The 17,234-nt window shown below is 37.2% G+C and overlaps 1 protein-coding gene across 4 annotated transcripts in view; it reads left to right on the top strand.

Moving 5' to 3' along the window:
• The first annotated feature begins 8,258 nt into the window (after positions 1–8,258).
• The window catches only part of ebf3 (early B-cell factor 3), a 52,103-nt gene continuing 43,127 nt past the window's right edge, over positions 8,259–17,234 (top strand). For 2 of the 4 annotated variants that reach the window (XM_015377045.1, XM_015377044.1), the window contains exons 1-5: positions 8,259–10,504; positions 12,597–12,753; positions 13,250–13,313; positions 13,415–13,470; positions 16,800–16,873. In XM_015377045.1, coding sequence (XP_015232531.1) covers positions 10,383–10,504; positions 12,597–12,753; positions 13,250–13,313; positions 13,415–13,470; positions 16,800–16,873 — 473 coding nt within the window. In that variant the 5' untranslated portion in view covers positions 8,259–10,382. The remainder of the gene's footprint in view (positions 10,505–12,596; positions 12,754–13,249; positions 13,314–13,414; positions 13,471–16,799; positions 16,874–17,234) is intronic. The other 2 variants (XM_015377043.1, XM_015377042.1) reach the window with 1 other exon arrangement.

The raw sequence follows: 17,234 nt of genomic DNA, 5'->3' as shown, positions 1-17,234 counted from the left end.
TATATATATATATATATATATATAAAATTCTCCCCAGTACCATACTGTATTTGGATTAGGTAAAAAAAATACATGGAACCAGAACCTTTACCTATAGACCCATTTATTAAACCATGATTTGGATATCTTCAGAAATGTTTCAAAATGAATAGATTAGACTCAAATTTAAAACAGATGAAACACTTGAAAAGAATGGATGAATTAAGATCAAGTTTTTTAAACCAGCTGATAATGGGAGTGAAATTGTTATCATGAATTAACAGCACTATTTAAGGAGTTATGACAGAGAACTTTTTCATTAACCATTCTACATTTCACCAGGTAAACCTTTAGAAGTGATGCTGACTAAATATATAGAGCATGTGACTACACTGAATACACTGATATCTACTGTATCTACTGTCTACTGAATTAAAGATACAGAGGATTTCATTGATAAAATGAAAACATTAAAACATTTAATCTGTTTGAAAGTGACTATGACAGTTTACAAAAGTACTATTTCTGTACTGTGGTGCCATGAATGATTTTGAGAATGTTTTTTCAAAAATAACCTGAGAAATATTTGCATCAGTTGAAGCAAATATTTAATGGGAAACTAACATTTAGAGGTTAAGACTAAACCAACTCACTGATTAGACACTGATGATTCAAACCATTTGAGATTTGGTGTTATTTATACATAAAACTAGTTTTTATCCTAAAAATAAATTATACTGCATTAAAGTTACATAAATTATACAGGCTTAATAAAATGTTAATTATTAAAGAGTAAAAGAAATGGCAACCAAGAATCAAAATTTTAAGACGCTGTATGCAGCTTTGACCACTAGGGGGTAGCAAAGATCCTTTTTAAGGAGGCGGTGGAATTTCTAAACTTATTCTTTCTCTTATTATTTTGTAAGTGCAGATTAAGTGAACATTTTTTAAAATTATTTTGTAACATTTCAATCATAAATGTGTTTTATAACAGTGGGACATTGTCAAAGCACTGAGATGCGGGGAGAAAAAAGGAGTTAATGTTTGCTAGGATGCTGACAAAGTGGTGGTTTCCTCCCCAAATGATATTTTACTTTTCTTGATAGTGTTGAGACAGCATGTACCCTGTCATTGATCTAGTTCTGTTTTGGCAGAATATTATCACTAGGGTGTATATTTATTTATTTTTATGTTAATTTCAGCACTCAGTTTGGGTTTCTATAACAACAGTTTGTATTTGTGCTTTAGTATATCAAGTCATGTCAAGACTAGTTTAAGAATAAATGCTTTATATTATAAGCTGATTAATTCTCATATATGGCAGTGATAAAATACTAATTGTTTCCTGAGTAATTTTATCAGTGTGTAATTTATGAAAGCAATCTTTCTTACTACTGATTAAGAAAATAAAGATCATTAATAGAAAACCTAGATGGATGGAAGCTAAATGCTGTGATAATAATCTATGCATGAAATCTGTGGTTTAAAAAAGTTTAAAGAAAAAGGACCCTGGCTGGACATTATCTAGCAAAATATATCAATCTTTTCATATTTCTGAGAAAACATTTGCAAAAGATAACGTTTTAAAAAAGATAGAAGTTTGAAGATTCAGAAGGAAAAAAATTCTCAAACTGGATAAATATCACCTCACAGTTTTAACCAATAGAAGATAATTCTTGATATAATCAGATTGATTAAATACTTGAATTTCTAGTAAATAACAGCGATTGGCTGTGAAACAGGAATTAATTGCTGTATAGTCTAGCTGAGTTTCAACAGAGAGAACTAAAAATGTGATTTATTAGGTGAATATAATACAAAATCTCCAAGGTTGGATTTCACAGCAATAATAAAATAGCTGATGAAGTTCAAACTTTTCCTTCATTTTCAGAATAACAGAGCATGAAATGATATTTTAATTTATCTGAGATATCTGAGCTTCTGCAACAATAGATATAAAAAGAATTTTTTTTTTTTTTTTTTACAACTGCCCCTAATGATAAGATATATGGTTAGTTAAAATATAAACCTAATGACTAATAATTCAATGGTTGTTTCTTGACAGGTCAGGCAGGTCCTCACCAAGGTCCACAGTTCCTCCTCTATTGACATAAGGCTAAATGAATGTTTTTTCCTAGGTGGAAGCAGCCATACACGGAGATAACATCATGTTAAAGGTTTGGTTGATCAAACACAGAATGAGTAACCGGATACATAAAAAAAAATATAAGCAAAGATGAAAAATGATCATATTGTGCACCTCGCCTGAGTGATAAGCTGAGTGATTTGGAAGGATGAAGAATAGCTGGCCCCGACAAATTATCAATTAGTTGATCATATTCCCAAGATTCAAAAACAGGATTTGGAAATGAAGGTAGAAGTTGGAAAATGTGGAAGAGAGAAGTGGATGAAAAGTGTGGAGGACTAGTTTAGAAAACTAATCAATGGAGGCCCGCATGTATGAATGTTATTTGAATAGTGTTAAAAGGCTATTTTTAGTGTAATATGCGTGAGTGCATCTGAAGTCAGAATCTTGTTTTGGTTTCTATAAGCTCATTCATAATTTTATTTTAATAATTTTTTATAATTAAGTTAAAACAGCTAAGGAACTCTATTGGTGCACACCCATATTTCTGTCATTAAAATGACTGGTTTCTTTTTCTGTTATGTTATGAAATTAAAATGATTATCTGGGTTTTCAATATAAAATGGTAAATAATTGAGTTTCTTCTGAAGTCAAATCAGATCAAAATTCTCTTTAAATGGCAGGAAAATCCCAGTAAAACCTGATCTTCTGGCATGGGTTTAAGATTAAATAATTCAATATTATAAAAGTTAGGTTCAACATTTTGGATTTCTCACACTCCTGGACGCATTCAGAGGGTGAGATAAATACATAAGGCATGGCAAGATGATTGAAAGTGCTGCGCATGGACAGAACTTAAGTAGAAAATAAAATATAAAACTAAGTTTATATTAATGAAACTGAGTATTATAGGTAATACAAAATAATTACAGTGACAATGTATATAAAAAATAAAATAAAAAAAAAGATTAATTTTATTAATAAAATTTCAAATAATGAACTCAGGTACCCAGTTTGGACTCACAGAGAGGGGAGATTTCAGAGTTAATATGAGCCTAACAGAAAAAAGTAGCTGTGTGTATAATGTGGTAAATGTTTTGTTTTTTTTTATTTTTTTTTTATTATATCCCTAATAATGCATCACCTGATGGGTCCCTCAATAAGGCCTTTAAAGGATTGCCCTTCACGTCTCATGAATTAAAATCAGCTCAGCAATGAATTACCCATTAACTGGAAGGTTGGACAATTTTTGGGAGGAAATGGGAAAACCTTTTGGTGACTATATTTATTTCTTCAATCTGTGGATTTTGCTGTTTGCCCTGTATTCAAACTCTCATCCTCAGGTGTGAAATAAGTCTGCTGCAGACTCCCTGGATGCAAGTTGGCTGAGAGCTCCACCCATTATCAGAAGCCAATAAACAGGTAATCTTTTTATATATTGCATGGATATGAGGAGGAGGCTGTGAGTAGGCTAATGGGAGGATGACCTAAAACTACTGATGATATCCTTTAAAGAGTTTGCTGCTGACAAGAGAGAAGCAGCTTATTCAGAACAGAAGAACAAATTAAAATTTAATTTACACATATTGTCTTTAAATATACAAAACTGTGACCTATGTTGACAATAATAGTGACACTTAATGCTTGTCAGAGATAAGGTCTAAATTATAATAGCTGGGGCTAAACCTGTTCTAGTGACTCCATGAAATATCAATAGATTCCCTGTTGATTAGAAATCCATTACATGGATGAGTGTGTAGTCACAGGAACAGCAAGCTGCTCAGAGATGTACTCATAGCCTTGACGGTTAACAAAGGTCTATAGTTTTCTTTCTAATCTCCTAAAACAACTCTTCACTTCCCCTGGTCCATGTTGAGTGCTGTACACACCATGTAGCCCTTTATATACGCCCATTGACTGATTACAAGATTGTTCACACCTGTGACACTAATTAGTCCACACACCTTGATATTCATGTCCTTTTGCTGACATTACTTTCATTCTTTTAAATGGATTATTTTTGTCCAGGCTTTTTACTGTGGAATTCTGTGGAAGCATGGTTGAAAAGCAAAGTTAGACTTTAATTTGCTCGTTTACATTTCTTCTTATTTTTATATTTAATTTTTTTTAATTACTTTTGCCAGATTCAAAGTTTTTACCAATAATTATGTGTCGGACCCTAATGAATGTGTCCTAATGCATTCTTCCCATCCTCATCTTTTTGTTTGGGTCCCCATATAACAGGACAAGACACTGATGTGTGAAACTCGAGGATCAAAGAGGCTGAATGCAGCAGATTAGGATTTTCAGGTTCATACAAAACTGAAATCCTTAACATGTATTGTTGTCCACTTTCTTCTTTATGGTTACAAATGACGATGAGGTAGATAAATCTCTGGTTGGTCCAGTGGTTCTTCTCTTATAGTTTCAATGAAAGCAACTTTGATTTAATTTAGAAATTATTCCTCTGATCCAGACCCCAGCTGATATACAGCTTCTTTTGAACTCCTCATCATCTACATAAACGGTCATTCTGAAGGTTGGAATAGCAGGAAAAATCAGAACTCCCCTAAAAATAAATATGTTGAGAACTAGAAATATTCATTCCTGCTGAACCTCCCATTTTGCCCACTTGATGTCACTGTTTGCGTGTCTGCCCAAAGTTCTGTTGGGACAGAGGGAATTCCCTGATCTGGGACGTCTGGAAATCCCTGCACAGCAGACACACACACACATACTCGTTCTGCAATCGTAGTGAGGACCTTGTGTTGACTTCCATTGATTTTCAGTCATTTTCCACCCTTTCTATGCCCTAACCCTAAAACTAACCCTAAACCTACAGAAAGCATTACCAATGCATACCTCACCCTAACCCTAACCAAATGACACTTTATCCCTAAACCTAACCCTTAGCAAAATAACATGTTAGGACTGGGAAAAAAAATCCTCACTTTGCAACAACTGGTCCTCAATTTGATGGTGAAATTGGAAAAATGGTCCTCATTCTGAGGGCTAGACAGGTACTCCCCCCCCACACACACTCACACACACTATCAGAGAGCTGAAAGTGTTTTTGTGTTTCCAGCTGAAGGTCGAGTTCTTTGTTTCCTCCCGTTTTCTTCTCATTTTGTTGCTTCTCATATGTTGTGTCTTCTTTTTTTCCAAGTGGTGCTAGAAAACATGTTAGAGGAAAACGGAACCAGTAACAAAAAACACAGAACCCTGACTTTGAAGTTAAATCAATCACACTTGATTCAAATAGAAAAAGGAAACTGAAGGGAAAAAAACACTCAGAGTCCAACTGTGGCAGAATTTAACAGAATCTGAGCTGAAAGGTAACGAGAAAAGGCAGCAAGTATAATCTGCAAGAAACATAAAAAAAACAGCTGATTTTCATTGACCATCCCTTTAAAAACAATTTTTAATTTGTTGCTTTGGTTCTATAACTAAGAAAAAAAATGTGGTTTACAGAGTGCAGGTTTTGACAACAGGAAAACTGCTGACTGTCAAAATTTTATATCAACATAGTCCTTATTCAATCATTTAATTTGATTTCAAGATGCAACTAAATAAAGTATGTGTGCATTTTTTTTACTATCATAGTAGAAACATTAATGTTCGGATTCAGTGGTGTTTTACAATTTCCTCCCAATAGTATAACCTAAATTCTTTAAGTGAAAGACTTTAAATAACTTGAAAATTATATACATATATATTTTGCAATTTTAAATTTTTATTTTATTTTATTTCTTTTTACTTTTGCTAGAACAAAAATGAATTAAATAATTTCAGAAAGGGGCAGGGGGTATTCTATGGATTAGGATATGGAAATAAAAAAGCAGAAGCATAATATATATATTACTACATCAGTTTAACAATTTCAAATAGAATTCTGACAAGAATCCATTAAAGTTGGGTGCAGATAAAATGGGTTAATACTCAACCTGAGGTTCATTGTCTTGTTGTTTTTGTCATCTAATAGTGAAGCAATAATCTCAGAGGAAATTCTATATAAGTTTTGCCATATATCTAAAAAAGAATGAATCTGACACTTCGTCAGCATGTCAGAAACCACAATCTTATGTCTTTCGATGGTGTTAGAGTAAAGAAGAAACCTACTGATGTGAAGATTAAGATTTGTATTATGCGATTTTGTGTGTATTCATCTAAGTTAAGGTTTGCTCAGATGTATCAGTCTAGGCTCTCATGAAGGATCTAATACAGGGGAACCCAACTCAGGTTCTCAATGGATACTGCGTTGCAATTTCTGGAGGCAACCATAATAAAACACTTAAATTAAATGGCTGAATTCCCTAACCAGCAATCATTCAGCTGTGCAGAGGACTGGTGATGAGGCATTCAATGGATCCAGGTTTGTAGGAGAATAGGTACATCTGAAACTAGTAGAATGGTAACTGTGGAGATCTGGAGCAGCATATCGATGGTCTAATCTCAGCAGGTCGGGCCTGTTATTAAGGGAGAAACATAGAGAGCACTTAGCTCAGCTGAGGCAGTCTTACTTTAAACTTGCCTATCACAACCAAGAGGTTCATTTCTTACCGACAGATATAAAGTGAAAGTTAAAGCTCCAGCGAGTGAACTACCAGGTTACTCTGCAGGGGTTTCTGTTGCTTTTTTCATTGTTTCAGATGTAAAATGGAGTAAAAATGCTCTGAGAAGCTGCAGGTTAGAGCTAATCTGTCCAACCATCCTGCAGGTGTCGAACTGAAGACTGTCTGCTGGATTTAATCCCGGTTCTTCAAGAATTTATTCCAGGTCACGTCAAATTGATGGAGATTTTTCGGTAAATCACTTCTGTAGGGCTTCTGTTTTAAGAAACCATTTCTCTGATGCTCAGGCTTGAACTTAAAATTAGTGAAATAAGACAAAGTGTAATGTTTTGAAAGACCTTTATGAAGCCTGGAAAACTGCTATTCCAGATCAGTTTAAGAGATTACAGGAGATCTGCATTCAATAAAGGAAAACAAACACAAAAAAGGGTTGGATCATTAAAGAAAAAACAAACAAAAAATAAACATGTCAAAGTAAAGCTTATGGAAGAACAAGCTGAGTCTAAATATCTGATCAGGCAGCAGCCTGTAAGCAAAGACAGCAGAGTTCAGATGTTCTAATAGGAGATTATGCAGTTTAAATGCTCTGTTTAAACTGCGTACATGAATCAATGCTTCTCACCGACTCAGCCGTGAGTGTGAGACAGCTGGCCCGTCTGACTTTGCTCGACATCTGGGAAACCCTCCGGTGTGCGGCTGTGAACGGTTGCTGATGTCGCTATTTAAATGCAAATGTATGTGAATGGTAACACAAACACACACACAAACACACATGCAGAGCTCCACGAATCTGCAGGAAAACAATAAATCACTTCATATAATTTTCAGCTTTGTTTAAACCTCATGTTGACATTAAAAAAAAGAAGCAATTACTCTTCATATATTAAATGAATAGGATTTCTGTAAAATGTTTTCTGCGAGATCAGAAAATGTTTTAATTTAATTATAATATTAAAAAATAAAAGCATGAAACAATTAAATGGTTTTCATTTTTACCTGAGGTTTCCATTACAACGGCTCCTGAAGAGGGGATTGTGAGGCTCTGTGGAGAGGCCGTTGGGATCCAGCAGGAGACCAGTAAATGAAATCAGGAATAATTTGTCCGCTCTGAGCCGCTGATGGATGGAGCGGCGAAGCAAACTGAGTTTTTCTTTATGGAAATGAGATGAGATCAGGAATAACTTAAATATTTGCATTTTCTCGAGAAATATTCCTAAATTATAATTCCTGACTCACATCTTCACTCCAATTCAAGCATTTGTACCAATTTATTCAATTTTTATTTTGCACAAATAGAAATGTGGAGGATTTAATTAATTTAATGCAGCTCAAACTCATCCTGCTCAGGAAAAAAAAATATTCAGGGAGAAAAAATTACAAATAAAAAAACTAACTTAAATTAATAATAAAAAAATCCAAATAAAGTTTAAATAAATCATCCCTTTTTTCCCTGTTAAACCTCAGTTAGGTTAGAATATTTAGGAGCGCAGCCTTCATTGCGTCTCCCCCGCTCCTCCCCCACTGCCTCACATCACTCCTCCCTCCTTCAGACAGCTCATTTATTCCTCCGCTTAAATTGAATTATCAGCTTTTTATTAGCGACTAAGGTGCGAGCTGGAAAGCTGCAGGGTCTGATCCTCTCATTATCCTGAACATGTTGTTGTTACGGAGTATTGATCAGGAATGATTGATTGGATCTGGGAAGGTTTGAAAATAAAAAGCAGAACTTTGGGACGGTTCTGTAATCAGAAGAATTTGGTTTTCTCTTCCTAATTTTTTTCAGTCCTCAGCTCCAGTTTCTGGTTGGAATAAAGAATTCCTCCCTACTTCCTCCTAAATTCCCTTTGCCTGTTTTTCCTTGGAATTAACTACTAACTTCTTTAGTTGCTCTATTTTATTCCATTTCTCACCAAAATGATTAATAAATCTCTTCTTTTCATCCCTGTTCTTTTCCAGTCTCCTTCTCCTCTTTTTGTCTTGCAGCTCTGCGGTCTAGAATCGGCCCACCCCTCGGAGCCTCGGAGGCCTGCGGCCCCAGAAGACTGGAACATCATGACTGTGAAAAGCCTTTTCTCGCCTCCTGACTGAAAGCTTGGAGTTAATCAGCTGAACATAACAAGCAGCGGATGATTTCTCTCCTCCAGGCAAAAATACAAAGATGAAGAAATTTCTGTGGAGGTTCGGACCCAAACGGATCGACACAAGAACACTGAAATGCTGCAGCTGTGGAGCTTCAATGAACTTCCAAATGGACAGAAGCTGCTTTGGTAATAATCTGGATTCCCACAGGAAACATACCTCAGATGAGCTCCTTAGTAATCCAGGATATTTATCTGCAACCTGCAGACCACCAAACCATTGGAAGGAGACCAGGTTCCACAGAGACTTTCAGGGACCCTTCCCCCTAATACTTCTGAGTAGTATTATACAAAAGAGGCAGGAACATGCAGAACAGAAGCTTTTCATTCGACTATCGAGCTCAGATGTTCCTCAGTCTGACTACCTGTGGTCTGTAGGATTTTACCCAAGTTATTCAACAGCCTTTGACACCATGGCCTGTCCTGAATGAGCAGCACGATCAGAGCATTTCATCCATGATATATTCTTGGTTTTAATCTTTAGAGAACTCTGGGCTGTCATGATCTCCAGAATGAGATGTTTGACGATGATGACAATTGAAAAGTGATTCTTTAAAGGCCCGATTTATCTGGAAGCCCGTAGGGTCTAAGTTGAACTGATGATTGGGTTACAAGTTATCATTACATTAGAGTTCAGGGTCTGGAGGGGCTTAGGGATGTTGAGATGCTTCAAAGTAAGAGGTGTGCAAAGACATGTCATTCTGCTGTTTGGGTTCAGGGTTCTTGCAGTTGTTCTGGGATTTGGGGCTTTTCAGACAGGATTCCTCTGAAGCTTTCTGCAGAAAAATAAGGTCAGACGTTTGACGGCTTGAAGAAAGCAGGTTCAGACTCAGACAGACTCTGTCCAGGGCCCGGTTCTGCTTCCCCGTGTTTCTGGGGGTGTGAGCTTCCTCGCGTTGCTGATGCTTCCACAGGAACCTGTACACTTACTGGTGGGACTGGTGCAAGACGGTGCAGCACACACACCTGCTCCATCTGTGTGTGATGGGTCTGTCTCCTCCTCCTCCATCCCTTCCTCTCTCTCTCCTTTTAAGGCCAGGCCCCACCCCCCCGCTGTGATGTCAGCGGCTTGGAGGAAGACCCGTGGGGTTTTTGGGTTTTGGCGTCCAGTCCTGTGGGGCCGCAGGGCTGAGAGTTTCTCCTCCATCCCGGGCGGGCCGCCTCTGCTTCTCTCTTTGGGGAAAAGAAAAAAGGCTGAGTGCTCACACTCGATTCGCCGTCCGAAGCCGTTTTCCTCCTGTTTTCTCTGAGGATTTTAGTTCTTTTTCCTCCTCCTCCTCCTTTTTCTCTGTCTCTGCGGGTTTCTTGTCTGTTGATTGATAATATAAAAAAAATAAAATGTTTTATCAGTTAAAAGTGAAATAAAGCTGAACAACTGAAAGTTCTAGCACCAATAAAAAACTTTTCATTCCTGAACAGAGATTTTACAGTTTTTTTTCCTCTTCGGTCTTCGAGCTCCTATTTTTCCTCCATTTGTTGAAATGTTTTTTTATTGAGAAGATCCGGTCCGTCCTGTAGAGCCCTAGATCTTCAGCTACTTTCCAGCTCTTCTTCTGGTGCTTTTTGTATTCTTTTTTTTTTCTTGCTGCTGGAGCATCTGATTGTGGGATGTTCGGGATCCAGGACAGCCTGCCTCGCGGGGCAACAGCCAGCATGAAGGAGGAGCCGCTGGCCGTTCGCTCCTGGATGCACTCAGCTGGCGTGGTGGACGCCAACACAGCCGCTCAAAGGTAAAGTGCAGCCTCCCCCAGGGAATCCTGGGAGCTGTAGTCCCAGCAGTCTTCTCTGAGGTTTTTAATCTTATTCTGAGTTCAGACAGAAAGCTGAGAATTATTTCTACTTCCTAAAAAAGAAAAAAAGAAAAAATAAAGAAACTAGTATTTTCTAATTAAATGCACGGTTGATTAGTATCATTTTGCACCTGGAAGAAAGAAATATATTTGAAACAAAAAAGGGATGAAAAACAATTAAGTATAAGAATAAAAAAAAGTCTGTATTATTAATGTCAGTTGTGTTATAAATGCTGACAAAATAGCAAGAATATTTTTTTTTTATCTTTTTTAAATATTTTTAGTAAGAAAAAGAAAATAATTCAGTTTTAAGGGATCTAATCCTCGGAAAAAGGGAAAGTATATATTAGGTAATTAAGTCAAGTTTTCCTTTAATTATCTATTTAGCTTATAGAAGAAAATCTTAGAAAATTAAATATAAACTGAACTTTGTTTTTATTTTATAATAGAAGCAGCATAATTTAAATTCAGCTGTCTGTGTTCAAACATCCACATTTCCTCTAACAGCTCTAAGTTTGATGTCACCCTTAATTAATTAAAATGTGTGGTAAAATTAAAATACATAAAATTTTAAAACCCCCTCAGATATATTACCACAAAGAACCCGAGATTAAACAGAAAGCTGAAATCAAATAAAAAATGATTTACTTTCAGGCAAATTAAATAATCTCAAATCAACTCTTAATACAAGTTTATTAAAATATTTATAGGAATGTGATTTACATTTAGTGACGCAAAACCTAAAACCTATTCTAAATTAATCCAAAACTATTTAATCTGGATGCAAATAATTTTTAATTTAACACAAAAAAATGTAAATGAAAGTCGGATTCCTTAATAACCGTCTGTGAAGGGCTGATTATTTCTGGGATTATACAGTAAAGTCTAAATTGAACCTTAATGTGATCCTGCAGCGTAATTATTACAATGACTCACAAAGGCCCTTTAATTTGTACATTTTATAATTAGCTTTCCAGTCAAATCCAATTTCAGAACAAATGTAGTAAAACTGCATTAAATGAGGATTTTAAATAGATAAACAACAAGTTTAATGTTTGTTTAAATTAATCCCTTATAGATCATTTAATATGGGTTGATTTATCAAGATTAAAACATTACTGTACATTTATTGCCAAATGTTTCAGGATGTTTTTCTGTAATACAGATTTTATATTTGATGATGATCATTAAATATTTAAGTGTGTCTGTGTGTGTGAGGGAGAGGGGCGCACTCCTGCGCTGAAAGTAACGCTCCTGGTGTTCTCAGTCATATTGTAATGAGGAGCAGATTTACTGTCGGGGTCAAAGCTGCAGTTTGACTTCTTCTCTATGAATATTAATCAGTCGTGACTCCGCTGTGATTCTCTGTTTGCTCTTAACTTTATCTCCTTGACCTGGCCCGAAGCAGCAGCCGCGTGAAAAGCTTGTTTTTTTGGTTTTTAATCATCTCTCACAAACAAATCAGACTCGTTAACACGCCACAAACATGCATGTTGCACAGATTTGATGTGTGCGATCAGGTGTTGCCGTCCTGCAGTTTGTTCTCAGAGGAGCACTTTATTTAAGCTCTGCTTCTACACCTTGCAGCGGCACCAAGAACTTTTGTTTTTATCTAAACCATCTCCATCTATTCATATTTAGTGAAACTGGATTATTACAGGTGCAGAAAGACAGCAGTGAAATGATGGTACTTTAAATGAAGCTTTACCCCCCCACAATAGATTTTAGCTTTAAACACAATTACGCATAAGAAAAAAAATAATTACTGTATAGCAATGTTCTACTTTATAAGGAAAGACAGAAAAAAAAAGTAATTTATTTTGGAAGTGTACCTTAAAATGAACCACCTCAAAAGGTGAATCTCTGCCTTTTTATTTATCAGTTTTAAATGTGGTTCTTTGTCTCAAATCTGACATCTTTTTATGAAAGATTAAACTAATGGTATAAAAAAAAATGTATGTTCAATGTTTTCTTTTTTAATAGGATCTTTGCTCTGTAAAGGTTTTAAATGCTCATATGTGTTTGTTTTCAGTGGGGTGGGATTAGCTCGTGCTCACTTTGAGAAGCAGCCTCCGTCCAATCTGAGGAAATCCAATTTCTTCCATTTCGTTCTGGCGCTGTACGACCGGCAGGGGCAGCCCGTCGAGATCGAACGCACCGCCTACGTCGACTTTGTGGAAAAAGAAAAGGTGAGTAGAACAAAGTCAGGGAGGAGCGGTCATAGAAAACAAACACATCGACAAGACTTTGTAAATGCAGGTTCTCCTGCCAGAAGGTGAAGGAAACCCAAATGTGTTGCCAGAAATAAACAACCCCGTTTAAAATTACTGATAAAATAGGACAAAAAGGGAAAATTAAGCAACCCATGCCAGGATATGCATTTACCTTGCCTTGTTGATTGAAGTGAACTCACAAAAAACAAAAGCAAATCCTTTATAGGAATGTACTTCATTCTTAACATGTTCAAGCCTTTGGATCAAGTGTGATTAAATAAACGCAACCAAAACTGTTTACGGTTAAAAGACTTTTGAGGAAAACAGAAATCTCTCCTGAAATCTCTCTGGTCAGATTAGGGCGCTGAAAAGAAACACAAGCTCATATCTAAGTATGATAAACCTAACACGCTCAAATTAAATAACTGAACCCTGAACACATTAATCAGACCAGCTTCTTCTGCCGTTTTAGGAACCAAGTGGAGAGAAAACCAACAACGGGATTCATTACAAACTTCAGCTGCTTTACAGCAATGGTGGGTGTGCTTCTTTTAGTGCATGGCAAAGCTGAAACATTCGGATTAACAAGATGTTCTACTGCATGAACGCGAGTTTTACTGTTTGCATTTGTATACAGGCGTTCGAACAGAGCAAGACCTTTACGTCCGACTCATCGACTCCATGACCAAACAGGTGAGGGATTAAGGAAACTAATCGTCCTCCTCCACCTTTGAATCACTCCCTTCCCCTTTTCCTTTTTCACTTCTCATATTTTTCAACCTTTTCTTTAGTTAGCCTGTGTTAACCCAAAAACAGAAGAAAACACTCACATCTGAAATCTGATAATAATCTATTAAGGAAGTGATTTTATTCCAGAATCTAGATCTAATCTTCTAAACTAACAACACAGTAGCTATATTTACACGGACATAAGTAATCTGAATAAACGACTGAATGTGTCAAGTAATCATGCCAGTTGGAATATTCTGATCAGGTTTGGAAGGATTGAAATGAAATAGTCATCCAAATGAGAGGAGTGGTTTAAACCTGTCAAATCGGATCAGGTTCCACATAGACGCTTGTCAGGATCAAGTTTTTCTGACTGAGGCAAGATGACTGGAGTGCGCATGTGCATTCTGCAAAATGATGCATTTCCACTTCAAGGGGCCAGACTCTCGGGCTAAATGCTATCAGAATATTCCGATTGACATGTTTATGTGAAAAATTTGTCATCTGTTCCGCCATTTTTTTCCTGATTACTCATACCCATATAAATAGTGCTATCCAATTAATTTCCATTTTTTTAATCTGAACAAATTTCATTTTCAATTTGACATTTTGTGCATGTAAACATATTTTACATGAGCTGGATCTGTTGGTGAAATGGTTGGTAGTGGTGTAGGTGCATCGACTGATTGCTACCAGTTGAATGTACATTGCTTTTATTGGTGGTAGTTTGTTGGTGGGTACTGGTTTTGTCTGTACTGGTTGTATCCGTTGGTTTGTACTGTGGGCTGTACTTGCGTGTATGCACTGGTTGTATTTGTGTATGTGTGTGTTTACTGGCTGGCACTATATGCAGTGGTTCGAACTGTGTGTACAGAAAGGTACTGGTTGGTACTAGCTGTTTGCACATTGGTTTTATTTATGTTTGTTGGTTGGAACTGGTTGTGTCTGTACTGGTTGTATTACTGTATAGCCATTGGTTCGTATGTGTGCACTTGTGTGAGTGTACTGGTTTGTAGTATGCATTCGTGTGTGTATGTACTGTCCAATACTAGATGTTTCGTGTATGTAGAGTAGTTAGTGCTGGTTGGCCATGTTTTTGTTATTCTGTGTGGACAATTTCCCAGGAATATACTCAATTTTGGGGACTGTAGGTACTTGCGGGGACCAACAGCTGGTCCCTATAAGGGGAAGTTCTCTTCTTCGGCTGGGGATTAGGTTAAGGACAAAGGTGTGAATTGAGTTTAGGTTAGGTTTAGCGTTCGGTATAGTTGGTTATGGTTAGCGTAAGGGTCAGGGTTACGGCATAAGAATTAATGGGAAATGAACGGAAGTCAATGGAAAGCCCCCCGAAGGAGTGTGACACAACATACGTGTTTTGGTGTGTGTGTACAGGCTGGTACCAGTTGTGTATACATTGGTTTTATAGGTGTTTATACTAGTTGTGTCCATACTGGTTTTATCATTGTATATCCATTGGTTGGCACTTGTTGTACTTGCCTGTACTGGTTATTTATTGGTTGGTACTGGTTTTGTCTGTACTGGCTGCATTTACATAGCCTGATACAAATTTTGTGTAGTGGTTATATGAATGTTTGTTCTTTGGTTTGTATCAGTTGTGTTGGACTGTGGGTATAGATTGGTTCTCTGAAGCACCATTTACACACGGTAACCGAGATAAGTGTTGAGTGTAAATGGCGCTCAAAACTGAACCGGACTGCGCCAGACACAACTGAACTGTTGTACACTAAACTGGTAATATTTCATCAGTAGGGCTCAGTTCTCAAATAACTGAGAGTGCATGAGCAGACCGTGTCATCTCCTTACAGTCAGCCTCCGCAATCATGAAATTACATTAATAAAAATATAAGCGTCCCTACCGTGACACACGATTTCCAGTGATGATTCTGCTTAGCAGTGTGATGAACCTCAACATCTGTCGTTGTTCCCTGCGTCTGTAAGCCCTGATTAGACTGTCGTTTGTGGTATCCATTTCCCAAAAGCCGACTCTGTCCAGTAAATTCACCAGAGGCTGCCTTTTCGCCTGACTCTCTGCAAACAATGAAATATCACAATGATAACAGAACATAACCTCCTGAATGATACGGGCACCGCTATGCTGGTTTACCTCTAGAGAGCAGTAGTACCGTAGATCGCCACTAGGAGGCTAGGAACCGTGCTACCGTGGTGTCATATGGTCGTAATGATCCAAGCTTGCCACGGATCGGTTTTCAGAGGGTAGCGTAAATGGGGCTTAAGTATAAAAGTATAAAAGATGGCTGATCATAGATTAGATGGAATCATGTATTATCTTCCAGTGTTTTCACCACGTCTGTTCCATACATAGAGGTTTGTTACAGTTTCAGCTCCTTAACAAACAGTTGGGTTATGGTTCTCACAAAGAAGAACTAAAAGGTCAAGTGTCTAAGGCATTAAAAGCACCAATTTCAGTGCACAGTGGGTGGTTAGTTCCACCTACTGTAGGAGTCATGACCTAAAGGGGGAGAAACCCCAACAGTCGTCCGTAGTGACACAGTGTGATTTAACACTGATAAGTCACCTTACTTTCAGTTGCTAGAACAACAGACTTTAACAACACTGTAATACATTCACCATATCTGTTCTCATGGTTATTTGGATTTTTGGTAGGAGGCTATCCATTTTTTTATTTGCATATTCATTTAAAGGTAGTATTGGTCCATGCGCATCCTGCAGCTGCTCCCAATTCACTTCACATTAAAATGTTTGAGGAAAGGTGTGGTAACGCTGGAAAACAGTTTTCTATATCTTTATCATTTTTATTCGCCTTAGGTTCTTCTTTTTGTCCCTACTGCCAACCTTTAGTATAAAAGCTGTGCACTCTTGTATATGAGGCTTCTAATTACAGTTCAAACTGATGATCAGCTGATCTCCTGTCTGCTTAAAAAGGAGGTGAACCCAGAACCCGTGCAGCCTGCAGGGGGCACAGTCAGATATAAGTTTTATGGGAATTAGCCGCCAGCATCAGTCAGCTCTCTACAGTCACACTAATAGAAATAAGCTGCGTTTAAATACAGAAAGTTATCTAATTAGAATGATTTAAATGAGCATGCAATAATGTGTGGAGACTTTTGGCTCCAGCTGTCTGTCTCTAGCCTGCAGCTCAGTGCATGACTCTTTTCTGCCTGCTCATTACAGTCACAGCAATCACCAAAAACTAACCCTGTTCAAGACAAAGGTTCTGCAGCTTCAGTCTGAAGAAGAAGAACCTCTCTGAGTTCAAATATTTACATTTAAAGAATGCATTTCTGTTTCAGGCCATTATCTATGAGGGCCAGGACAAGAACCCAGAGATGTGCCGAGTTCTGCTCACACATGAGATCATGTGCAGGTAAGAACACCTGAACACACAGAGGTTCTCCAAACCATAAGCCATCAGATCAAAAAACATTATACTGTATGGTTAATTAAACTGGCCTCTGGGATTTACACATTATATCAAACAAATCAATGGATTGGTGCTAGTCAGAACCAGAATATCAACAAGCACCACTAAAGCGAACAAGGCATGTTTCATCAGTCAATACTTTGGTTGGTACCTTCCATGTTCTAAATAGCACAAACACACTTAGAGGCTCTGATGAATTTGCCCCTCGGTCCTTAATGTTTGGGTCATAGAAACCAAGAACTTAATCTTAAAGGAATAGTACACCCAAAACATGATTAGCCTTCATTTTCTACTCACCCCCATG

This window comes from Cyprinodon variegatus, unplaced genomic scaffold, assembly GCF_000732505.1.
Source record: "Cyprinodon variegatus isolate N-32 unplaced genomic scaffold, C_variegatus-1.0 Scaffold146, whole genome shotgun sequence".
NCBI lineage: Eukaryota > Metazoa > Chordata > Actinopteri > Cyprinodontiformes > Cyprinodontidae > Cyprinodon > Cyprinodon variegatus.
This window is presented reverse-complemented; position numbering and strand designations above follow the sequence as displayed.